General features: G+C 41.0%; 1 protein-coding gene across 1 annotated transcript in view; it reads left to right on the forward strand.

The window, feature by feature from the left end:
• Positions 1–5,426: 5,426 nt before the first annotated feature.
• LOC127526274 (cadherin-related family member 4-like) overlaps positions 5,427–27,191 on the forward strand; it is a 28,796-nt gene continuing 7,031 nt past the window's right edge. Inside the window, exons 1-11 of the mRNA XM_051921372.1 lie at positions 5,427–5,744; positions 13,229–13,255; positions 13,467–13,651; positions 14,070–14,223; positions 15,811–15,905; positions 17,038–17,136; positions 17,681–17,778; positions 20,890–21,020; positions 21,280–21,460; positions 24,442–24,595; positions 26,610–26,712. Coding sequence (XP_051777332.1) covers positions 5,702–5,744; positions 13,229–13,255; positions 13,467–13,651; positions 14,070–14,223; positions 15,811–15,905; positions 17,038–17,136; positions 17,681–17,778; positions 20,890–21,020; positions 21,280–21,460; positions 24,442–24,595; positions 26,610–26,712 — 1,270 coding nt within the window. The 5' untranslated portion in view covers positions 5,427–5,701. The remainder of the gene's footprint in view (positions 5,745–13,228; positions 13,256–13,466; positions 13,652–14,069; positions 14,224–15,810; positions 15,906–17,037; positions 17,137–17,680; positions 17,779–20,889; positions 21,021–21,279; positions 21,461–24,441; positions 24,596–26,609; positions 26,713–27,191) is intronic.

A 27,191-nucleotide genomic window follows, 5' to 3' on the forward strand; every position in this document is an offset into this window, starting at 1 on the left:
TCTCCATCACAACTAATCTCTTCTCCTGGGAACTGACAGAAACCCTGCATGCGTGCTGTGCCTGGGAAGAGGATTCCAGGAATATATTCCAAGTTTTTGCCCAAAGCCCTAGCAGAGGGGCATTATCAGTGATGCCATAACCAAATGCTGAGGGTTACAGCAGAAGCCATCAGTGCAGGAATCTCTCTTAGTAGGCACCAACAACCAGTAAAGATTTGGGAATTGCTCAGTTTGAGATTGCAAAGCCCTGCAGAGACTGTTGCGTTCAACAGAGTGCACCTTAAGGTCAGCACAGGCTTCTCTGCAGGACATCTAGACCAAGCACTGCAGAAGCAGGTCAATTAAAGTAATTATGGACTCTACCCACCCCAACAACAGACTGTTGAGCCTGCTCAACTCAGGTAAGCAGCTACACGGCCAAATGGCAAAGACCGAGAGACATGAGGAGCTTTTACCCTCAGGCCATCAGAACCCTGAACTCTGACATGCCAACATATATTCAGGCCTAGAACGCACTTTAATTTACTGCACAGCCACTTTATACTTTTTACCATTTTCACTGTTTCGGATTTTAGATTTAACTTAATTTTAATCTAGTTTAATTTAATTTAATCATTTAAGTATCTTTTTCTTAATTAAACTATTTATTCTGTTGTGTATTTGCTTCTGTTTTGCACAGTCTTAGAGTAGGCCAGCAATTTCATTTCACTGGACGTTGTACCCGTATAACTGTGTGTGTGACAAATAACACTTTTGAATGTGGAATCCCTCTGTTTGCTTGTACTCGCACTCTAACAGCGCCAGGGTTGATTGTACTGATGAAGATGCGTATTTTATGCACCAAGATGGAGTAGGTTCAGCCTTTTATTTCAATCATTACAGATTAAACACCTATAAGCGATCTAAACATCCCAAAAGCAAGTTAAGAATTGGCGTGACCCCCATATGATTTGGCGAATAGCGGCCTGGCTCCCCACGTGCCCAAATATCAGGTGGCTCCTTCAGTCTTGCGTTGACCATCTGAGCTAGGACGTCCTTGGTGCGATGTGGCCACTGGATGAATGGTGATGGAAGGACAGAGACAAGCAACTGCTAAGTCAGTCAGGGAGGGAGGGAGGGCCACGGTAAGAGAGGTGACCAAGAACCTGGTGGTCACTCTGACTGAGCTTTCAAAAACCTATGTGGAGATGGGAGAAACTTCCAGAAGGACAGACATCACTGCCACACTCTTCCAATCTGGGCTTTATGAAGAGTCATCAAACAGAAGCCTCTCCTAAGTAAAAAGACACATGAAAGCCTGCTTGGAGTTTGTAAAAAGGCAGTGTAGTACTAAGGTGTTGTATCGTGTTAGCCATCATGGATGTAGTGAGAAGTCAAGCAAAATGACACCTTTTATTGGCTAACTAGAAAGATTACGGTATGCAAGCTTTCGAGGCAACTTGGGCCCCTTCTTCAGGCAAGATGTAAAGGTTCTCTGGTTTGATGTAGGAAAGGAAAATTAATTTTAACTTGCCCACTAGGGACAGTCATAATATTGAGGGAAGGAGGAGAAATTTCACTTGGTTAATCAACTATTGGTTTTGCCTTCAGCAATGCCAGTAATTGATTAAATAATTCAGCAAGGCTCCTGTTTTATTTAGCTTACCTTTCTCTATTGTAGGAGGCAGGTCTCTGGTCTTTAGATTTATATGAAGGTAACTGAAGCACACTCATTTTATGAAACAGAAAAATACAATCTATTAATAAACATAAAAATGATAGAAATTTGGTAAGTTCATATATATGTTGACATATAAGATTGGATGCAGACACACTAGAAAGATGATCGTATACAGTCAGGTCCGTAAGTATTTGGACAGCGATACATTTTTCATAATTTTGGCTCTGTGCCCCAGCACAATGGATTTGAAACAAAGCAATCATTCTGTGATTGGAGTATAGACTGTCAGCTTTAATTTAAGGGGTTTACCAAAAATATTGTATGAGCCATTTAGAAAAGACTGACATTTTTATACATGTTCCCCCCCATTTCCAGGGGCTCTAAAGTTTAGGACAAACTAACATAATTATAAATATAATGATCATTTTCAATATTTGCTTGAAAATCTTTTAGAGTCGATGACTGCCTGAAGTCTGAATCCACAACACTGTCTTCAGGTGCTGCTTGTTTGATGGACTTTCTGCCATCAGTTTTGTCTTCAGTAAGTGAAATGCAAGTCCAGTTGGGTTGAGGTCAGTTGATTGACTTGGCCTTTGAAGAATCTTCCACTACTTTGCCATGTAAACCATTTGCTTTGTTGTCCCAGTATGTTTTGGCTCATTGTCCATCTGTACTATGAAGTGTCGTCCTATCAGTTTTACAGCATTTGTCTGAATCTGAGCAGATACTATAGCCCTGTACACTTCAGAAATCATCTTGCTACTTCAGCCAGCAGTCATATCATCAATAAACACCAGCAACCGACTTACATTGGCAGTCAGGCATGCTCCTGCCATAACACTGCCTCCACCATGTTTCACAGATCATGTGGTATTCGTCGCATCATGAGCTGTTTCTCCTCTTCTCCATATTCTTCTCTTTTCAACATTTTTGTATATATTAATCTTAATTTCATTTGTCCAATGAATATTGTTCCAGAACTGGATTGTTTTTTTTAATGTTTTCTGGCAAATTCTAATCTGTCCTTCTGTGCTTGAGGTTTACCGGTGGTTCGCACCTTGTAGTAAACTCTCTTTCTCTCTTCTCTTAATTGTAGACTTTGGCAATGATAGGCCTGCCTCCCAGAGAGTGTTCTTGGGTTGGCTAAATGTCATAAATGTTGTGTTTTTTCTCCACCAAGAAGAAAACTGGATCTGAGCTTTCTGGTCCACGAATAGAGAAGATATTGTTAGTCTTGGCTCCCCAAAGAGAAAGAGAGAGCGGCTCATCAGCCTTTAGTGTCAGAGATTTTAGAAGGTCATTTTAGAGCGCGAGAGAGCAGAGTGCTCTCTGGAGAGCTAACTTAGATAGATAGATAGATAGATAGATAGATAGATAGATAGATAGATAGATAGATAGATAGATAGATAGATAGATAGATAGATAGATAGATAGATAGATAGATAGATAGATAGATAGATAGATAGATACTTTATTAATCCCAAGGGGAAATTCACAAGAGTGCCCTCATGAGAGATCAGTGAGCGTGTCCAGAGAGTATACTCAGGTGGGATCTGTTGATGTGGAACCTCTCATAATTGGATTAAAGTCACTTCCAGTTGCAAAAAATCAGGGTCTTCTCTTAATTAAGTTATTCTGTACATCTCAGTTGTCATTTTTTAAATTATAGGCTGTGGCGGATGGCCGAGACCTTTACCCGGTTGGGACGCCCTGATTATCGAAGGACTGGGGGAGAGAGTATTTTCAGAACAGTTACTCCCCCACGCTTGGCAGAGGACAAGCAACTTGAATTCCAGCAGGGCCACGGGTTAAGAGCATGGAAGCCCAACCCTGTTGGGGCCCGTGGCCACCTGAATGTTTTGCAGGGTCCTATTTCACAGGAAGAAGCTTGTTGGACACTTGGAGTCTGCCTGGGTGCTCTGAATGCACCAGCATTCAATGGCCTGAGTCAAGAGGAAGCCTGTGTGGAGGGAAAATTAAAGGTGTGCGATGTGTGGTGAAACTTGTGTCCTGCCTGTCTGTGTCAGGATTAAGGTGGCTGTACGGGCCCGGGCATCACAAGGTCTTTGTTCTTGTCTGAGTTCTATTTGCAACTTTTGGCTCAAGAAGTTTGCACAGGGGCCTCTTGAAAGGTGTTAGAGCATTTCTGAGGTTCACCGTTGTTATCAGATGAAGTACAGATAGATCCCTATACAAGCTGGAGTTCACTTACTTAGTTGTATGTGTGTGTAAGTGTAAGTGGGAGAAGCCACAGCTGGTATTCTCCTAATTCTGTTGCCTTAACATTGCTGGTGTGCCACTAAAGCCTATCAGAATGAGCAATGCCTGCTTTGTCTTGCACTCATGAAACCAAGATTAGTGTCATATCTGGAGAAAACCAGGCCCCGCTCAGCTCCTGTGCAAAACATTTCCAATGGTTCCAAGAATGATGGTGGCAGCATCATGCTATGGGACTGCTTTCCAATGGGAGGGCCTGGAAGATTAGTCAGGATTGAGGGAAAGCTAAATGGAACAAAGTTCAGAGATTCCCCTAATGAAAACCTGCACCAGGCACTGCAGACCTCAAGACTGGGTTGAGGGTTCACCTACCAATTGGACAATGGCACAAGTGTGGCTGAGGAACAATTCTGGGAATGTTCTTGGTGTTTTTGGAACGTCTGTGAAGAGACTTGATAAGGGCTGTCCACCAAAGTTCTCCATCCAACCTGACAGATCTTGAAAGGATCTGCAGAAATGAATAGCAGAAAATCACCAAACCCAGGAGTGCTAAGCTTGTCACCTAAGACCCAAGAAGACTCCAGGCTGGAATCACTGCCCAAGGGGCTTCAACTAAATCTGAAAAAACGTGTCAATGGGATGTTTAAAGGCTGCAACATAGCAAAATGTGAAAAAGGTGAAGGGGTCTCAGTACTTTAGTCTTGAGTTGGGCAAAACGTTTCTCTTCAGCTCGTGACCCCCAAACTGTAGTCGTTATGTCATCTCAGATCCAACTTCCTCTTTCAGTTGGTTCTGACCTGTAATGCAACGAGCAAAGCAAGCAGGCAAGTTGTGTTTCATATTAACTCAAACAGATCACAGTGCAAAGTCTTCTATTTAAACCTCTCCGCTTTTCTAGCTCCATACACTACCACACACAAGAATGCCAGTAACAGAGCCTATTATCAAATACAGAAGCAGACACACCAATCAAATCTCCTTATCAAATACAGGGGAGTATTTGAACCCATGGCCTCTGAAGAACTGGTGCCATCCAACAGAGATTGGTTTTGATTGCCAAGGCACTGACTGCTTTCAAAATTCTTGTACTCACTCTATGCATGTACGTGCCTGCCTTTGAGTCAACATGTTCCTCAGTATGCACAATTAATGTAAATATTTAATACGTTTATTCTCTTTTGACTGTCTGGGTGCTGGAAGCTGAACAGTAAAATTCACTGTAATCTGCTCAAGAGGCCATTGCTTTGTATGTGACTCAGAGTTGGACTCTCCAAAGTAAACAAAGCAAGAGTGAACAGTAAACCTTCTCTAGGAGCCTTAGCCACTGTGTAGTGACTCTTTTCTTGGAACTACTTAGCTGGTCATTTATACAGATCCTTCTCTTTGACGTTAAATACATAGCAACCATTCATATGAGTTTATTCTGTTTGTCAGCAGTTGTCAAAAAGGGCCTCATATCAGGTCTGAATAATACATTAATGTAAACCAAAGCACGCAGGTCTCCACTGCTTTACACTGACTTCTTGATGTCCAGTTGGCAGTAGATGTGTGTTGCTGTTAAGGACAACGGTTGATCTCTACAGTTCTAAAGAAGGGAGTGGATATTACGGTGAACTAACTATTACGATACTGAAGAAGGTGTACTAACTGTTTTTATTGTTCAATCGAAGCAGGTCACCAGGAGGATGGGCTAACTTTTATAGCCCTGAAGACGCAGATTCTTACTAAGGAAGACTGACGTGCAGAGGTCCACGGCAGAGCAGCCTCTTCAAGGTCCAAGGAAAGCGCTTTAAATCTGTGAGTCCAGATCTAAGAAGATCAAAGATGGATTCAACAGCTCTGACGCTCCTCGTTTTCGTCCTTCAAGGTATGTTTTTCCGAATGATCTGATCAACGCTCTTATATTGTCAGGCAGCAGAAACCAATCTGCTTCTTTAAAGTGGGTAAGTGGATTAGAAAATGGATGGGCACATCGTGCACATCGTTTACGTTGTGATGTACTTTATGATTAGAAAAAATTTGAAATGAACTGATGGGTGTCAAAAGCCAAGCTAAATCACAAGTTTGTTCTGCGATGCACCTTTTATGGTGGGCTTCAGAATTTGATCTTTACATTTTAATTAAATGATAAAACAAGCTGCCAAATTTGTAGATGCGTTCGTCCACAATTTCTAAGGTTCTGCAGCTTTAGGTTACTTCATAGGACAGTTCAGGCAAGTGTGACGCCTGTTCAAAAAAAATTCCACAATCCAAATAACTTCATTTTAAAAGTTTTTAGTAAATGTGCAATCTTGTGCAATAGTGTTTCATGTGCAATTAAGGTCTTATGTTGAATGTTTGCGTTCTACCTTATTTCTTCTTATCCTTTCCTATCCTTTTGTAATTATATTTATTTATATTTTCACATCTCAGGGACTGCACCTGATTTCGTTGTATTTGTTACAATGACAATAAAGATATTCGGATTCTAATTCTAAAATTCAAAGCACAACAGTTAACAGAAAAATAAAGAAAAAAATTATATCCTAACGAAAAGAAGAAAGTTCTGTTTAAGGCTTGCTGATCTTGTTTCGTTTCTCTCTTTATTTGGCCATACAGTTGTAACGGCCGACTCACTCTCAAAAATCGGAAACTACACCACCAAGACCCATGACCTGGCAAGTTGAGGATGTTAGACCCAACAAGCCATACTTCTTCCAAATAAACTTCCCTCAATCGACGATCAAAAATAAGCCAAAAAACAAACCATATCTTCTTTTATAATACACTACCGTGGTTGTCCATTATCTGTCCAGGATTTTATATCACCTGTAGCTCAAAAACCGTTTAACCTATTGACCTGAAAATTAGTACACATACACTACATAATGTCTACTATCTGCTTTTGGGATGACGATTGACCTCCAAGGTTATTCTTCTTTATTTTTATTTTATTTTATTGTAAAATCAACTCTCAGCAGTGGCCAGCAAGGCAGTTGTGTAGTGCATGTGTACGGGTGCCGTTCTCATTCCCTGCCACCTTCACCGTCACTTTCTCTACCTCTTCATATCTTAAATCATTCCTGAGGAAGATTGAAGACTTAAGTGCCAACTTAAGTGCAAATTAAATAAAACGTACTAAGTAATTGCAACAAAAACACCGACTTAATTAGTTTTAATGCGGTAAAAGATGCCAACGAAAGAAAAGAAGAAGTGGGCCGCTAGGGTGGAGAAAAGAAGAGCTGCTCAGGAAGGAACAAGCGCATCAACCTCTGAGCAAACGAATGCTAAACGTACAGAGAAAGAAAGAGGATGAAAACTAGGAATGCTCACGTCAAGTGTATTCACAGCATGTTACTGTGCAGGGCACCGTTACTGGTGTAAAATAATATAGTGAGTATATATTGATAAAAAAGAAATGAACAAACTCAAAACAATATATATTTATATCATACAGTATATATATATATCATACCCTAACCAACCCCAACATAACATTCAACCCCAAAAGTGTCCAGCAGAAGGTAATATACAATACAAACCCTCCCTCGACCCCACATTGAACACGAACTCAATAAGACACACAGAAAGCATGAAACGCACATCAAAGTCCAGAACATTTAACGGAAAATGGATAAGGTCTGTGAACATAGTTCAGCTGGAAAAATTGTCCTACAGAAATTACACTGATGATAAAATGATATGCTTGCTCCTCTCCCCAAACAACAAGAAACAGTCTCACCGTGCTTACCCTTGGTACGTGGTGTAGTCCAGAACCCCGGGGTTTTGCGGTGCAAAGATGTTGTTGTCGGGCATTGAAAGTGGCAGGTAGACAAAGGTGTGAGTGACTTGGATTGGTGCTTTCTTCTGTCTCTGTAGTGAACTGGCAGTCTAATAGAATGGGCTGTTTTTTCTTTTTTTCTTTCTGTCCTTCCGTTTGAATAGCGAATGACCGGATGCGGGTGATGAGATTGACAGGACTAATTATCATGAGGGACCACAGATCCACAGTGTTATCCTTCCCCATTTGTTTCCAGGGGAGCATATTTACAGACCATGTAAACAGGACAATAGGACGAATGACGGGACTCAACACAAAAATACATTTACGACGACATTAATCGTGTAGCACTGCTACACAGTCATACTTTCAAATGCTCATATACAATACAATTTACAATTTATTTTTGTATTGCCCAAAATCACACAAGAAGTGCCACAATAGGCTTTAACAGGCCCTGCCTTTTGGCAGCCCCCCAGCCTTGACTCTCTAAGAAGACAAGGAAAAACTAGTAGGGAAAAAATGGAAGAAACTTTAGGAAAGGTTGTTCAAAGAGAGACCCCTTTCCAGGTAGGCTGGGCGTGCCGTGGGTGTCAAAAATAAGGGGGTCAATACAATACACAGAACAGAACAAATCCTCAATACAGTATAATAGTGCAATAGAAATATTACAAGTACAGAGCAGAATCCGACAGTAGATGATATCTTTAAAGGTTGTGGAAAGATCAGGATGTTGCACTGCAATAAATGGGTTTTAGAGATGAATGAACACTAGCAGATGAATTTCAAATGTTATGTGCAGAAAAGCAATTTAAAACACAAAATCTCTTGGTTCGGGGAACCAATGAGGCTGCCAGACCGTGGCTCCCGGGCCTTTCCTGTTTCCAGTACTTCTGCCATTTCTGCTGTTCACAGTTACAAAGAAAAATCTTAGCAGTGGCAACACCAAGTGACAGTCGGGGCTGCTCTGTTCTAATGGCTCCTTCCTCTCGCTCACAGATCCGTTATTACCCATGACTGGAGGAGCTTATTGATTCGGTTTATTACATCGAGGAAGTCTCCTGACATAAATCAGGCTGCAATGTATTAGGCCTTAGTGGTACTGCGCTCTCCGCCAGAGTTTCATCATGATGACACCTAATCCATGGGGTTTCCTAGAGCTGCGGTTAGTCCGCCCTCGTGCATCCATGTCTGTGAGAGACTTGATAACAACTCCTGTAAAGCTTGTCTCTTAGTCACAGTGCTCCTTTTACTGGAAAATGTTTTATTCTTGCTTGTAAAACTACCAACACTATAAAAGAGATGCTTTAAATGCAAAGTTAGTTATTAACACGTACAGTGGCAAGAAGAACTAAGTCAACCCTTTGCGAATAATCGTGTTTAAATCTGTCTGAAAATGTGGTCTGATCTTCTTCTAAGAATCAATAATGAATGCACACAATCTGTTTAGCTAATAACCCACAAGTTATTGTGCTGCTCTCATGCATACTGAATCGATCATTCAAATCTTCACAGTGCAGGTTGGAAAAAGAATGAGAATCCCAGCGCTGATGACTTCAACTAAAGCTAACTGGAGTCCGGAGTGAGCGAACCGGGAGTTCAGCCAATGAAATGAGATTGGAGGTGGGCTTTAGAGATACTCTGACCTATAAAAACAACTTAAACGCTTAAAAGTATCTGTGGATGTGAAGCGTGCCTTACAAAATAGTGATCTCAGAGGATCTACCATCACGAATCGCTGGCTACGGTTACAAAGTCATTTCAAACAGTTTAGATGTTTATAAGTCCGCAGTTATACACACTGTATATAGCCTAAATGGAGATGTGGTACTGTAGTTTTTAGTTTTTTTTAATATCTGATCTTACTTCAGTTTAGTGTTAGTTTTCCTTAATCGTGTATTTTTAGTTTTAATTTATTTCAAAAACATTTCTATTTTAATTTCTATTAGTTGGAGATAAATTCATAAATATAGAATAAATACAAAATCACATTAGTATGTTTAGTTATTCACCAGTTGAAGACACTTTTCTCATACCTTCCTGTAGTACAGTAGAGACATTGCCAACTTTGTAAAATTGATTTGATTGACTTTGTAAAATTGCCAGTTTTACAAGGTTCGTATCTCTTCGTTGTTAAACGACCTTTTTTTTTTAAAGCAAACGTGATTGGTCAGCAACAATATGGTGATCTTGTAATGTTGACCATCAGCCTCTCGATCAGTGCCGTTTTATTTTCAAAAAAGATTTCTCCTGTGCGAAGTGACAGGTGAATTGTCAAAAAAAAAAACAGGCACCTGAAAAATAAACTGAAACGTTAATCTCTGGTGATGTTTCTGTCCATACGGTAAATATTTTGTTTACCAGCACATTCCGATTTCAGTCGTTTGAATTACATCTTGATATACAAGTAAATCGCTTTCTATTTCACCTGCTTTACGTGGCCGTCTTCAGCTCGCTCTGTCACCGCAAATGTTGTCTCAACAGCCGCCCTCCGTCACCAGCCGCCGATCACTGGATAAATATGTGCGGGCGGCTCGTGGGGGACGACTTTCTGTTTTAGAGTTAAAAGTTACGAGGGTTAAGGACTAACGGCAAGAATACTCATTGAAAAATAAAAAATAAAAATATTTTAGTAAATTATTTCTTTATTTCAGTTAGTCTTTTCCAGCTGCTTTAATAGTTTCGTTTACTTTTAGTTTTTCATTTCGGTTTTGTTAATTATTTTATTTCAGTTTACGAAAATGTTTTTTTAATAATAGTTTCAGTTTTGATTTTAGTTGCCGTTAACTGTAATAACCTTGGCACGCACGCACACACACAGGAGATCCCCGTTAGCATCACCGATCCGCCAAACCTGCATGTCTTCGTATTGTGGGAGGACGGGGAGAACATGGCAACTCCGCAAAGGGAGGACCCTGAACGTGAAGCCTGGCCTCCTTGTTCATTGGCCCCCTCATTGTATCCAAATACTAACAAATGTTGACAAGCCGTGCAAAGAATAGTGAAGGCTAAAGAAGGGCTGCTGTTTCAATGTCGTGTTCACGTGTGTGTTAATTAAATCAGTGCTCGTCCGGGTCAGAAAAAGAAAAAGATGAACCGCTGTGGTAACCCCAACTGAAAGAGGAAGAAGTCATCAGGGTCAGTCCTGTGGACCACCACACTTGCAACTGTTCTTCTCAAATCTTCAACTTTTAACTGGACTCCTACCTTCATTAAACAAGCAGTTATTTCTCTGTTTCTGCCTTTTCTTGTCAATCCAGAAATTGCTACATTTTGTTAGCATGTAACAAGCATTGTGTGTTAGTCATTTTTCATGCTTTTTGAGAGTTTTTTTATTTATACCTTTTCTTTGTGATTAACACTCAACTGAATGACAGTGAATTATCTGCTGCCCTTTAGTGTTCAGTGTCATTGCACTGCTTGTCACTAACAGTCAGTGTGTGAATGCAATTTCCGGACCAAATCTTATTTAAAAAGGTGATTTAGAAATAATATGACAAAAGTATGTTAACTATTTGAAACTAAGGATGAAAATACAAATTAATGAATTTCTCCAAAATGTACTGTGAATATCACACTGGCACATCATTTTGAATACAAAATGGGAATAGAACAAGTGTAGCTGTTAAAAAAATTAGATCAATTGCCTTGAGCATGCGAAAGGCGCTACATAAATAAAATGTTTTTTTTTATTATTATTTGTAGTAGTAGTAGTAGTTAGAATAAAGTCTGACTCACTGATTTGTCAAAATGGTTGAAATAAAAAACCTTCAGTCACAGTGGCACCCCAGAACTTCCTGGCTTAGAGTATGGAACAGCAGCCAGCCCACAAAAAAGCAATGGCCGATGCACAAGTCATGGTAAACAGCATGCCAGAGTCTTTGTTTTCCGACTTAGTGAAAAATAAAGTATTTTAGTCTCAAAAGAAGACAGAACTGCCAGTCCAGCTCACATACAGTAACCACTGGACCACACTGGCCTCCAGAAGGTAGCAGGGAGCTGGTAGCCTTCTCAGAGTACAGACGCCGAGACTGTCAAATGGAGAACAACTGATAGAGGCCAAGGATGGGATTTTAGTCATGGATGGGGAAATGAAGCACCAGCACCAAATGTAGAAAGACAAAGAATGGTCAGAAAATGGGCAGAGGTCTGAATCAGGAAATGAGCCAAAAATCAAAACACAGAACATGAAACAGAACTCGCGAGTCCAAAAACCAACAGCGGTCCTTACCCTTGTGGAAGATAGAGGGATAGAGGAACATTCACAGGTTTTTATTTTATTCAAGTACCTTATGCAGCCACAGGGACAGTGAATACTTTATCTTTCTACTCTTCCTTCCAACTCATCTTCCTCTTCCACTGCCTCCTCACTCCAGCTCCCCATGGTGAGATAGAGGGGTCCTTTAAAGCCAGACCCTGAAAGTACTTCTGGTGTTTGGGCAAAGTCAGGAAAAGGTACTTCCAGATATGTTGGAACTATCATAAAGTAGGGATAGTCAATCTTTGTAGCTCCCTGTAGTGGCATCCACGACACCCAACAGGTCTGTCCCACGAGACTCTGAATCCCATCCTGCCCTGTGGTCTTGGAATACGGGAGCAGCAACACGTGGATGCTGCCCTCTAGGTTGTTGGGGGAGCATATACTCTGAACATTCTTTCATCATTCTGACCTTCCTTCCTGGCAAGAGATCAATGGTCAGGAGACCAGTCCAAGGGGCCACCATTATTCTTGGACATCATACCAGACAATCCCATATGGCACTTACAACCCTAAATAGATAAACAAAACATGAATCAGCATTCCTTTGATTAATCCAAAAAACTGGAAGCCAGCATTATTGTACCTCCATCTTAAATAGCCTCTGCCACTAATGAACATGTAACCAGAAGCAAGCTTTGCTGTCAACAACAAAATGGATCGTGGCAGCTCATAATGGTGCTATGATGACATTGCCAACAAAATGATAAAGTAATAACACTAATAAAAAGAGAAATAACCTGCACACTAAATACCTGTGGATTAAAGTCTGAGATTTGCTACAGAGGCTATTGTTCTGAGAGCGTCTTATTCATAGCACAAACAAAAAGGGAAGTTCAGCTAAGATTAGAAAAACGATATCATGAATAACAGGAAATGCCAAGTGATGGTTACGATTATTTTCAGACTGCCAAGCTGCCTTTTAGCTCCTAGTAGAATCTCAAAGCTGCAATAAAGAAAAGCAGGCACTAAGCCCAACAAGAAGAGACTTGAGGCATGAACCCCCTCGAGCTGCATAACAAGTCAACTGCATTGTGCCCACCAGTTATGTAAAGCCACGCAGGGATGTCATACCCTCACCCTGGCACAAGTGCAGACCCGCTGGACTTGACTGAGCAATGTGAGAGCCCACCAGCGGCTCACCTGCCTCAGACACCCTGCTTTGTAAAGGATCATTTGCAGCCCCCATTTGTTCTCTTGTTGTTACTGTTACTTTCTTCTAACTGGTTGTTCGTATTTTTTTTTTTTGCTTACAAGTAAATCTTTTATAGATTTAGACTCCATTGTAGAGATGGCCAAATTTGTGATCTTGCATTTCTCATTTTGTTTTTAGTGTTTGATTCAGCTGCTCAACCTCCAGGTAAGAGAGAAGAGACCCTTTCACTCTCAGTAACTTTTTTCATGTTTTCTGAGGTGGGCTGCAACTTGTTCTGCTAACTCTGCAATGTGCCCTGCGGCCTAATCAGAATTTTCTGTGATTTCAAAATGTAACTGTGATTCATTTAGTAATTCTGAAATGGTCTGAATGTTGAAAGTGTTGCCTCTTAATTGTTCTTCACGTTTTTTAGCAGGTTTTGGTAATTTACCTACAGTCATTTCCATCCCTGAAGACAAAGCGCCAGGTTCTGTAATCTACACCATAATTCTGTACTACTGGAATGCAGGCTCTTCAACTCTGACCATGTCCGCAAACCCATCAACCACATTTTTCAACCCACCTTCTATATATGTAGCTGGAGGAAATTATAATTCCCAGGTTAGTAAAGTATGACTGAAAATCAACACCAAGTATCTCCATGGCATATTTTTGAATTCCTCTGACGTCATTCAAATGCATAGGCATACTGCATGATGACATGAGAGGTGGACACCCTGTTGAGTTGTATTACAAAAATAAAAAATAGCTGCAGTCCATTTCCTCAGCATCAGAGTGGGTGTCAGTGTGAAATGATAGCCTTGTTACTGTCACTCAAAGCTCCAAACATCAAGGGGAGCGAGGAGCCTTCTGGTGTTAGTCCCTTCACACAATGGATTGCTAATATGGGGCAGGCCTGCTGGTGAACTGCACCTCAGTACCCAAGCTGACAATGTGAACTTATTTTGTTTTGCTGATTGCTTTTGTTTCCACAGGTGGTCTCCGTGCAGATCTTTGATTCTCGGTTTTTGTTCCCCAGGTCTCACTTAGCAGCTCTGCTGTACTGAACTCTCAGGTTGTGAACTTCTACACCCTCACGTTTACCTTTACTAATAATTATGGAAGTGTAACTGATAACCTCTATGTGAGCATATCGTCATCTCCGAAATGTAGCCCACTGTTTACAAGTCCAAGTAAGACTATTTACGATCTTTTTCACTTTTTGTGCTTGGTGATTAAGTAGCTGATGTCATACGTGCTGATAATCTGAGCATCAGCTCCTTTCTCTTCACATTTCTTTAACTTGCCATTCTTGTTCCCTTTTTATTTCTTATCACCCTTTTTTTTCTTATTCTGAGAAATGCAGTACAGTAATCAGCAACCATAAGAGTGGGCAAGCGTGCAGCTCAGGTCTTTACAAGGCTGTCCTGAAGTGCAAAGATAAGCCACGCAGTAAAGAAAGGGAATGAGAGTGAAGCAGAAGTGTGTAGACATTGGTGGTCCTAAACTTAGAAGTGCGCTCACAGGTCCTTAATCAGAGGGTTGCCGATGCTCGCAAACCCCACCATTTTTTCCAGTGTAGACATTTTCATAATCCTGCCTGTAGTTGCAGTTTCTGGTGGCTTATAGTCACTTAGCCTTATTAAACAATGGCTATCACACCTTCCATTGAAAATCCTTTAAGTCTCTCTCAGTAGTTTCCAAAGAATTGGTATTTTACTGTTTTTCAGAAGTGGGACTGTTAATATTTTTTATCTCTCAGATGTATTCTGAGGTTAAGACTTTATTGTCTTCCAGCCCAGTTTCCTGATTCTGTATGAGGAACCTCAAGGACGCAACCCAGTGTACAGGGCAGATGAGTATGGTGAAGGCTGCGGTTATCAATTAAGCCTTTCTCTTGTTTGTGATATTTGAACAACAGACAGAAAGCAGCAAGTTACCTTTATAACATCTTAGAGCTGGTAGGACACCTGGCCTTAGGTGGGTGAACAATGAGAGACTATATCTTTTATCAAGCACATCTGTCTGGTTTGAAATTGTCCAAAATGTTTCCAGGGCAAGATCTAACTTGCGAACATTGCAATTGAGCTCCAGCCTCACTAGGCCACATGTTTTGGGCCTACACCACATTAACATCATTCTGGATGAAAGTTTTTTAAACACCTATCAGACAGCCTTGGTGTCACAGTCCCTCCTAATCCATTAATAGCGGTGTTTGGTGGACTTTCAGGTGGGCTTAAAGTGGAGAAGGACAAACAAACTGTAATTGCCTTTACTTCACTATCAGCACGTAGACTTATCTTGCTCAAATGGAAGAATCCTAACTTACCTCTTTAAAGTCAGTGAGTAACTGATGTTATAAACTATTTGAAATTAGAAAAAAAATCAAATTCTCACTTAGAGGATCTGTTCAAAACTTTTTAAAAACCTGGCAGGACCTAATCAATAACATTTTAGAATAAGCACCTTTATTGGGGGAAAAGCCTCCTTTCTCTCTTTACTACTCTTTAACAGTTTTACTATGGCTGCTGGTCTTCCTCTCTTTCTCATGGGTGGGAGCTGATTTGATTTTAGTTTTGTTAAGTTTGACTTGATTGTGTAAAATGTTATATGCTTTTAATAAATTCAATAGAAATTAAAAAAAAAAGAGCTGAGAGACTAGAGATGGGCTATTTAATCATCCGCTGATTACTGTTACCCCGAAGACCATCTCATATATGGTAGACCAGACGCAAGTATGAAACTCCCTTTTCTCTTTTTGTTCCTGTTATTGCCTGCAGTTGGAGACACAGTGGAAGTGCTGGAGACTATCGCTGGATCCGCAGTAATCTACACAGTGACAACAATCAACCCTGGCACAACTGCTGTCCTCAGTGTAAGCAAAGCCTTTGTTCATGGAATGGGGTCTGCAGCTGAGGCCAAACCCCAATCTGCAAAAGTCTTCAGTCTCCTGCTATTGTCTGTAACAAGCATGCATTCATTTATCCTGTGATGCAATTTATTGGCTCATTCTTAGACTGAGCGTTAAGGCATCACTCATGACTGACTGAGTGATGTGTCTAAAGAAATTACATGCAAAGCAGTGGAGTGGCTGAAGACAGTTGTAGTGTGGGTTTATTTAAGCAGTTCATTCATAAATAAATACATCGATGGTTTCAGAGTAATGATAGAGAGATAGATGGATTATCTAACAGGTTTACATAAATAAATAGCTAGTAAAAGAATAAAACCATAGATTCTGTGAATGACTTCTAACCAACTTACTCACAGACTAATCGATGATTTCAGAGTAATGATCGAGAGATAGATGGATTATCTAACAGGTTGACATAAATAAATAGCTAGTGAAAGAATAAAACCATAGATTCTGTGAATGACTTCTAACCAACTTACTCACAGACTAGTTGTGCTACCTGACTAAGATAGGTTGAAATCTAAGTGATTAAGGCAGACCATTTATTGTTATATGCCATTTGATATAGAATTTGTAAAAGCAGTGTTAATGCTTCTGGTCCACCATCTGTTGAAATGACAAATGAAATGCATTTTACTACCAAAAAATGTTTGGGTGCGGCAAGTGTTGAAATGACAAGGACATAGCAACCAGACTGACATGCAGACAGAAACACAAACTGTGCCTTTCTCTAACAAACTTAAGTAGACATTGAGTGAATGAACATCTCTACCAAACGGAGGCACAGGCCCTATATGGCTAGGTCTAGTCACAACTGACTTCAGCAGCCATTCTCTGCTCTTGTATACACTAAGATGTTTTGCACAGTCACCTACACTAATGCAAAATAATCAACTACAATTAAACACAAAATTAGCAAATGATAAGCATCATAATCAGACGTGGCTGGTTTTGCATTCGGCAATTCCTAACAAAAGTTTCAAAAGTCACACTTAGTCTCTACATGCTACTTGAGGTATTCATACTGTATGTAATAAATGTTTCATGTGCTTCATTTCGTAATGACCACTTGTGTCATGTTGTCTTCTTCCAGTATTCATTTACTACACCGCCTGTCCTTACATTTCAACTCTCCAATTCTGGGAATGTTTTGGTACCAGCCGCCGGATTTGTCCGTCAGAATGCTGTGCGGGTAAGAGGAGCTCTTGCGATTTTGATACGTCTGTCATCTCTGTTTCACTGCTAATAATGCATTACATCAAAAACCTGAGAGTTAGGCGTATGCACCCCCTTTTCTTCTTATTCTTCTCTCCTTTTGTGCTAAAATGTGTAAGTCAAAGAGTGATGGGGTGGTAACACAGAGATGACCACAACAAAAGAAGAAACAATAATAAACCTAGCAGCCATTCATGAGCCTAATTATTACAGCGGGCTCCCTGGTTGACAGTAATCCTCAGTGATTCATTCAGCGCAGGTATTTGATGCCTTGACGAGGGAGGAAGGTGATTGAGTTTGCACATTTTATAATGGAGTTAACAGCTCTCCAGGAGCACTGCTAGGCAGGTATGACCTCCAAGTGCATAGACTTGTCACCCGTGCTTCCTTACCACATCCTCTCCCATGTGTTTCATTTCTTCTTCTTCTTCTTTGTATGCTTTAAGGATAGAACAATCCATTCATGCTTAAATGAATAGGTTAATTTCTGTCTCCTGGCTTCCCTCCTTTTCTTATTACAGACTTATGTCCTGCTCATCACTGTCCAGAACCAGGGCAACCTGCTATGCAATGGGATCCTTAATGTGAAGGTGCTGCCAGTGGCCATCATTACATTTGCGTAAGTATCTTGAGTTTCTATCAGTCCACGGGCAGCTAAGCTTGACCATTTGGGTCAATGCGTCCAGGCACCTTGTGATAAAACCAAATGAAACAAAAGAAGGCCAGAGGGCATATGTACCTGATTCACTAGTGGATGTTAATTGACAATTAGGCATGGTGACTGTCGGACACACATTTTTTCACAGGTTTTGAGGCCCAGCAGTTAAGCAACATTCAAGTTTACACTCACCGTCTTTCTTTCATGCTAGTAATGACCTTTACATAAGTTCATGAAGCCAAGTTCATGTGGTATGCTGGTCTGCATGTACACTGTGGCCTTCACCTGCCATGTCTCTTAAGTGGACCGATCAGTCAGCTGTTACAGTGTCTTTAGAAAGTATTCCAGCCCTTTCACTTTTTGCACATTTTTTGCTTTGCGCCCTCCACCACCATAACCTATTGTCTATGGGGGAGGAGCGAAAGCTTTAGATTCATCAAAAGTTTCAATTTCCAGTTTTGGACAGATCTCTGATACCCTGATACCGAAAACATTGATATCTTAATGATGGGTGTGCGTCTGTGTGTCACAGTTTCTTGAGGATGTTCTCGAGCTAAAACAGCTGGACGAAATAGTACCAAACTGGAAACTTAAGCCTGTTATGAGATGACGATGTGCTGATTAGTTTATGAGCCAAATCGTGCAAAAGACAGAGGCACTCTAGAGGAACCCTCAAATACCGTAATTCTGCAATTAATTATGAATTCTTTTCATCAATTGCTATCGTAATGACCTACTTTATGATCAGAAAGATCAGCATCAGAGCTCTATATAATTACTGAAATGTTAGAGAATAGTTTGGGTAACTTGGTTCTTAGGGCGCTGACGCACACGTACGAATTTTTTATGTTGCAGCTTTGTGCTACAATCATTTAAGTTCATTTCTTCCCTCTTCAAACAGTGAAAACAGGATGTTAGGAATGTTTGCAAATTTATTAAAAAATAAAAAATTGAAACATCACATTCACACAAATATTGAGACCCTTTCCTCAGTACTTCATTGAAGCAACTTCAGCAACGGTTGTAGCCCGGAGTCTTTCTGGGTCTGACGTGACAAGCTTTGCATACCTGGATTCACTTGGGGATTCTCTGCCATTCTTCTCTGCAGATCCTTTCAAGTCCTCTCAGGTTGAATGGAGCCTGTCAGTGGACAGTTCTTTTCAGGTCTCTCCAGAGATGTCTGATTGGTCCTGACTCAGGAAAGACGATTCACGGAGTTGACCATAAGCTTCTCTTGTGTTGTCTTTTCATTCTGTTTTTGAAAGGTGAACTTTCAGGCCAGTCTGACTTCTAGAGCTGTCCGGAGCAGGTTTTTATGAAGGATCTACACAATCCTGTCTCTAAGCTCTGCAGATAATTCCTTTGACCTCATGGCTTAGTTTTTGCTGTGATGCATATTGTCAGATCTGGGACCTTCTATAGACAGATATGTAACTTTCCTAATCGCATTCAATCAACTGAATTGACCATTGGTGGACTCGTGGTACAGCAGGTCCATGGCTCAGAAAGAATGGCTGTTTTATTAAATAATCCTTTAGCCGTGTCAATCACTCACACAGCTGGAAGTAAGGAACACAGGAACGCACAGGAAGTAAGGAGAGAGGAAGACAAACGAGAGAAACAGAGGCAGAGCAAGAGTGCAGCATTGAGATGGAAAGAGAATGAGCTAGCCACTAATGTGGGAAAAGGCAGCGCGGTCAGTGGTCCCATGAAGGATCAGCGCTCTAGGGTCAGATCGTCCCTACTGATTGTGCAGTGGAGTGGGAGCAATCAAGGTGGCGGCCTCTGTAGGGATCCGAAGAACGACTGCGTGAGTGAGAAGGATAACGAGAGGACAACCGACCCCGAGCGGTCTGGCAGCCAAGACAAGGGTCGGGATGGAGAGGACTGTGGCTGCAGCTGAGCGAGTGATGGGTGAGCTGGGAAGACTAGGAAGGAGTTGTGCTTGGCTCATTTGACTCAATGACTTTTTAATTCTCATTTTTAGCCTTGTTTTTTAATCACTTGGGTTGTTGCTCTTTTAATTGGACTTACTGGAAGCACTGCACTTTAATGGACATTGTTTCAATTTTTTTTTTGTTTAATAAAAGCACTTGGTCACTTTACACTATCCTGTTGCCTAGAGCATTTTGTCACCATCTGCCACGCTCGTCCGGTTACGTTATTGATAAGTGTCGGGTTCAAGAGGCTCCCAAATATGGAAGAAGAGGAATGGAGCTTGACTGGCACCATCACAGGACTCCAAACAAGGTGTAGAAACATCTCCATGGTGGCCAATAGAATGGAATAAGTCACAGTTCAAAGATTATAGTAACACCTTCGAATACTTGGGTCAATGGGATACGTCAATTATTAATAAATGTGCAAAAAATCCTATCCTGTTTGTTGCCTTTTCCTTTTGTCATTCTGGGATATTAAGTGCCGCTTGATATGACGGGGGGTTTTAAACGATTTTAGCACAAGGCTGCAACATAACAAAATATGTAAAAACTGAAGGAGTCTGAGTACTTTGTGAAGGCACTGCATGTCTGAGTGTGATACCATAGGCTCCAGATGATGATAATAATGAAGTGACCTGGCATCATTGTTCAAAATGATCTTCTCACATGATAAATACCATCCAGGAAAGTGACAACAATTCTAAAATGTTTATTACCCTTTAAAAACCGTAACATGCTAAGGTGTTGCTGCAATGCGTTCCCCACCCCACATAAGACACTGAATAAAATTGAAATAATATGAAAGGGTTGTGAAAGGGAAAAACTAAGCAGCAGTACAAACATACCGTTATGTATGTAACACTTTAATAAATTTTTAAACGGATTTAAAAATGAGAATAGTGTTGCTTTCTGCTTTCTGAACACCCCGCTGTTTGCACCAACCTTTTGGATAATCATATCATACTGCACAGCAAGGAATCATCATTTATTTTCCTCTAGCATATACACACAAGCCAGGCAGTTCATTAAATTTTGTGGTTCACACAGGAGTGAATGACCAGAAGTCTAATGGCTTATGCCAACACTCCTAAACTTTACAATAATCAGAGCCTTCTGTTTCTTTTCCCTCCAGGCAGAATGTGCTTAATGCCGCTATTGTAGAGAACACTGGACCTGCCACTTCTGTGATCACAGTCCAGGCTCAACAGACCAGTGTCTTCTATCAGCTAATCAAAGCCAACAGCGCCTTCCAACTCAATGAGAGTAGGTAGCAGGAGGCCTATGGGAACAGGGCTCTCAATGCCGCTGTTTAGTAGATCAGCAGTCTGAGCTGTGATGATGTAACATCAAGACCTGCAGTGTGGGACTGAGTAGGAGCAGCTCAGGTTTTTGTTGGCTTAATAATGCACTTATTGAAGGATTTGTTTTTTTAATTAATAAAAAATCTCTGCCCTAAATTTCACACCATTCGCTTTGACACCTTCAGCCTAATAAGCAGATATTTTTCTTTCTATTCCTGCAGGGACTGGAGAAATCCGAACCACCTACAACTTGAATTTGGACACAAACCCATTGCTAGCAAATACTCAACTTTTGATTCGGGCCTACAACGGGAATCGTACAGCAAGTGCCACAGTGACAGTTAACATTAAAGTGACCAATGCCAATGACGTTCCCCCAGAGTGCACCCCTGCTGTGGTTGCGTAAGTGATGATGCTGACACTTGACTGTCTGTCCTTCTGGTACAGGGGTACTCAACACCAGCCCTGGAGGTCTGCAGTGGCTGCTGGCTTTTAATTTAGCCAGATTTGAATTAGAACTTATTATTTATTATTAAAGCAATATCTTTTTTGGGCTTAGTTTGGGATAACTTGTGTGTTACGATTCAGAATGCTTAATTGTCTATTTTTGTTTTAAACTGCAGCTAATAATGGTGTGACAAAGACAATGGAAGCACCAGCTCACCAGATAACGTGCTTCCAGTTAAACCTGTGTATATGCATCCTAAAGTATGTGTGTTAATAATGACAGAGAAGGGAAGGACCAACAAAACATTGGTGCAAAATATATGGATGATGTTCTCAGAAAATGAAAAATCTACAATGTGATAAAGTTTTGCCTTGGAAGAATGAAAGTTCTAACAAACCATTTAATTAAATACCATGTTTTGTTTTCTGCTAGCCCTGGCTTCTAATTACAAAGCTGGTAAGAATGAAAACCTGCACCCACTGTGGACCACCAGAACTGGAGTTGGGTACCCATGTCCTTGTAGTTTTTACATGTTTTGTGTACAGTTAGAGGCAATGATTTTCTCAGCCTGTAGTTCACCAAATGACTTTGGTTCACCACAGAAATTCAGATACACTCGATGCTGCCTCACCAATGTGGACTTACTTTAACCACGGGGTCATGGGGGGTGAAGTGATACACTTCAGGAGGGATAGGAGTTCTCACCGTTACCATTTCCTTTTTTTGGTCTTTAGAAGAAATATGAGGTCACTGCCGACTTGATGCCTGATCTGTACCAATAGCAATAAAAACCTTTTACTTTTTTTTCTCTGACAAAGGAAGTATCAGTTGACTATTACATTAATTCAAATAAAACACGACTGAAAATTTTTTATATTTGGTATAATTCAATAAATTATAAGGTCAGCACATGCTGGTTAAAGCCCATTTGGAGCCCAAGGCCGGGCCTCTTGTTGTCCATAGCGGGTAGTCAGTACTATTAGATTTTGACGACCTGTGGGGGGGTTTGATCCCCTCAATGTCTGGAACACCCACCCATAACTATTATAGATGGAGCCCCTCAGACCACTATGTGTCTTGGTTAGCTGCCAATGTCACTTAATGGATAGTATAATCCTTAAACATATTTAGTCCCAATTTAGCTCTAACCAGGATGAGTGCTCACATGAAATTTGCATCCATCCATCATCCAACCCGCTATATCCTAACACAGGGTCACGGGGGTCTGCTGGAGCCAATCCCAGCCAACACAGGGCACAAGGCAGGAACCAATCCTGGGCAGGGTGCCAACCCACCTCAGGACACACACAAACACACCCAGCACACACTAGGGCCAATTCAGAATCGCCAATCCACCTAACCTGAATGTTTTTTGGACTGTGGGAGGAAACCCACACAGACACGGGGAGAACATGCAAACTCCACGCAGGGAGGACCCGGGAAGCGAACCCCGGTCTCCTAACTGCGAGGCAGCAGCAGCGCTACCCACTGTGTCACCGTGCCACCACATGAAATTTCCAAATGGGAAATTCACATTTCTGACATGAATAGAAATTTTAGAGTGGATTGAAACTGGAGGGCAGGCAAGGACAAGTGGAGGGAACAAAAAGGCACAGCACAAAGTTTAGAAATGAAAGGTGAAAGCTGAGAGTACAAAAAGACAGAAAACCAAGAAAGCTCCATGACGAGATAACACTGAACAAATGAGAAACTCATTTAAATATAAAGATAGAATAGAAAAACACTACAGACATGTGTAAACACCTCCATATCTTTAGAGAATGAAAAGAATGCAACCCCGGGAAGTTCAAACTGTGCTTTTCTCTTCTGATTAAAGGGCTGATGACAGCACACTTCACTGTACGGATTTGTCTTCTCACCAATTCAGCTCAGTTCAACTTCTTGGCACCGTACCCTAGCATATTATAAAAATATCTGTTGCTAGTTCCGCTGGTGTAACAATAAATGGTTCCAAAACATAGAAGAAACATGTCACTGAACAAAGCGATGGTAATGTGAGAACAATAAATATCAATAAGTCTGCATCAATATCAGGTTGCAATGTTACCAACCAGTCCAGTGAGCTTCACAATGAATCACTAGTGCAAACACAATGGCAGCGTTGGTGCTTGTCTAACAGAATCTTGGTCACAGGTCAAGCAGCTGACTGTATCAGAATGAACAAATTAACAGGAACTTAGTGGCTCCTGGTTAAAAATTGTTTGCTTCAGACACCACAACGTCACAGACGGTAGAGGGATGTATGAAGTTAGAGGAGACAGAAAGTGTTATCTTCAGACGTGGCACTAGTGATGAACCGGGCTCTTTAACCACCCACCGCAGAGCCCTGCACTTGGACACATCCAGTCTCTGATACAGGCAGTCGGTTTGCTCTCCGCTGTGCATCTGTACATATGAATGAGAAAAGGAGTGAAATCACTGTTAATCAGTCTTCACAAAATGGTGCTGTAGGGCCACAAGAGATGTTTGGGTAATGTGGAGCCCTAGAAGCTTAATGCGTTTAACTCTTTCCACTGCAATCTTAGGTGCACGACTCCCTCAAAGTCCCCTGAAGTCAACAAAGAGCTCATTTGTTTGACTGACGTTGATTGTGGATATTAAGCACCACTTAATAGAGTAGAAAAAAAAAACAAGTTCAGAAATGAAGGCTTCAGCAATAAATGTTGTGGAAGAGGAAGAAAACTGCCAAGGCATTTTTGATGTTCAGAGATACTGTAAGAAAGAAAAGTACAGCGTCGAGACGAGCAGCAGTTTTGGACTCTTTTTGGTTATCATGTGGTAACTTCAATGATTTTCAGTACAAAGAGAATCTTATCTATCCATGTAGGTATTCACGGTTTCTTTGTTGAATGAAGCAAAATTGTATTGGTTTGCAAACGAGTCACTTACTGTGTTCTTTTTTTGAAATGTACAGAACTCAAATTCCGGAGACCACTAGCATTGGAACAACTCTGTTCACGTTGAGATGTCAGGACAAAGATGGCAACAGCATCAAAGTGCCATACACGCTGAGTGAAAATAATATTTCAAAGGGAAAGTTTCAGATCAACAATGCAGGGCAGTTTCAGGTAAGAGGTTCTGGTTTGACACGTCTGCTTTTATCGTTCCTTATTGCTGTAGGATATGTGGCTTCCTTCGTTTGACAACATGTTTTAGTTCATTCTCTCAGTTTTCTAGTTTCTACACTATCTGGTGCTGGTAGAGCCAGCTAGTACAAATATTTTCCTGGAGACTTCTGGTTTTTACTTTCTCGTATACAAAGTATATTAAAAAATTCAAACTTGAGATTTTGATGAATCTTGACGTTTCAAACTTCTCTGAGTCCGAAAATACAATTTTTAGAATTATGTCTGTGTGCGTGTGTGCGTGCGTGCGCATGTGTGTGTGTAAATACGCTTTCAGTTAAGTCAACTAAATTTTGCATACAAGTATTAGATAGATAGATAGATAGATAGATAGATAGATAGATAGATAGATAGATACTTTATTAATCCCAAGGGGATTTCTAACAACTTTTCGGCTATTATTGCTAACCGGAAGTGGTACTTTTTTATTCATGCAGCTGTAGAGTCCAATTTATTCAACTTTACTTTTATAATAATTGTTCAATATATTATTCATTTGATTTGATTGTTGTTGATGGTTCCTTAATGTACATAATAAAAATAATATAATCATTGTCTTGCGGATTACTCCTCAAATATCCATCCCCATATCTGAGTATACGAGATAGTCTAGTGGAGACCACTCCCGATTTTTTGGTTTTAAGCAAGTAGGTCACAAGGGAAGAAGGGAGGCTAAGCCATTGGCTTTGAGGACTAGCAGGTAGTGAGTATGCGTAAAGAGATCAGAATTCAGGGCATCCTGGTTTCCAGTCAGCTCCACACTCCCCAGTTGCTTTTGGGTGCCTCTTGAACCCAACCCGGTATTAAAATAAATAACTTCATGTTATTTAATAAAAAAGAACAAATTGGCTTACCTGTTTTACTCCTTATGTCTTGCTAAACTACTTTTCTGAAACCTTGTGGAGAAAAACCCTGTCAAAAATTCCAGTACAGTTACCATTTATGTGTATTAACATATAGCTTTGTTATCTGATTTAATAGGATGAAACAACAGGGTGGCTCTAAATTGTCATTAAAGCAAGAAGCGGGTTTAAAGTTAAGAATTTGCCTTTGTCGGAAAATCAAAAAATTCACTTACCTCGGCAGCAACATTCACGTCTCTGGCGACTCCTCCTATAAAGTCAGTAGACAGATTGAGAGAGCATGGGGGGTCATGAGATCGCTGGAAAGGGGTGTGTGGTGCTCTTGATATCTTTGTAAAATGACAAAGGTCCAAGTCTTTAGAGTCCTGGTGCTTCCTTTTTTGCTCTATGGTTGTGAGACATGGACGCTATCCAGTGACCAGAGATGAAGACTGGACTCCTTTGGTACTGTCTCTCTTCAAAAAAATCCTTGGGTACCACTGGTTTGATTTTGTGTCTAATGAGCAGTTGCTCACGGATTTCCAAATGAAGCACATTACCTGCTTTGTGAGGGAGCGTCAGCGGCCATGTGGCGTGATTCCCAGAGGGTGATCTGGCTTGACCAGGCCAAGGGGTCGCCCACGTAACACCTGGCTGCAGCAGATATAAGGTCATATACGGAGGGTGAGACTGGACCGCGTGTCTGCCTTGGGGACTGCCAACCAGAGCCCTGAGTTGTTTCATTGTGTGGTGAGTGCGGCAACACGCTGTACCAGTGCATGTTCCCCAACCTGACCTGACCTGACTGGAAAATCAAGACAGCTATGAGTTTGGGAAGCTGCCTTCTGGTACACAAGGAAGCCATTTCTAAGAGGACTTTTCAACTCCTGTGTACAGAAAGGTTTCTTTCCTCTGTGGGGTTTCATAACTTGACTGTGCTTGCTCTATAAAACTATTGCGGTAGTTACACTGGACTGAGAAGCAGCCATTCATCGTCAGTTAATTGCTGAGCTTCAACGCTCATTCTGTGCCTGTAAACCAAACTGCTCTAACAAGAAGCTGAGACATGTTGTAGATGCATGCTGGATTGCTCATTAGTCTTTGTCTTCCATCAGGTAAATAGTGTGCTGGATTACGACTCTTCTCTAATGGCAAGTGTCAACTTTCAATATTCTGTCATAATCATTGTGTCGGACAATGGAACACCTTCATTAACAAGTAAGTCTTGGTTTGCTGGTGTGAACAACAGGTAGTGAGTACATCAAGTTGACCCCATCTCCGTGTTTCATTCATATATCTATGTTGTGACTGTCATGGTGGGCCTTTGTATTTTAATAAAGCATACAGAGGGCCATGATCCTTATGATTGTGTGAGGAGATGTATCCCACTCAGGGGCACACACAGTTCCGGGAATACAGCAGGCAAATTGAAACGTGCCACCTTTTTGCTTTCTATTCCTGCCTGCCTTATGCCCTTTTTTTAAGGTATTAGCTCAACAGGAGTTTTCTTGTCCAGCTTCTGCCCACAAAGTCTACACAAGATGGCATAAACGAGGGAGACCCAAAATTTCCCAAAATTGTTAGAAAAAAAAAAAACTTCATTATATAACTTACTGCACTTTCCTTTTAGTCACTGTCAAAGTCTTCTTCTTGAGATGCAATACACCTGTCCCAGAGCTTCTTCCATTCCTGTTTTC

Source organism: Erpetoichthys calabaricus, chromosome 18, assembly GCF_900747795.2.
Source record: "Erpetoichthys calabaricus chromosome 18, fErpCal1.3, whole genome shotgun sequence".
Taxonomy (NCBI): domain Eukaryota; kingdom Metazoa; phylum Chordata; class Cladistia; order Polypteriformes; family Polypteridae; genus Erpetoichthys; species Erpetoichthys calabaricus.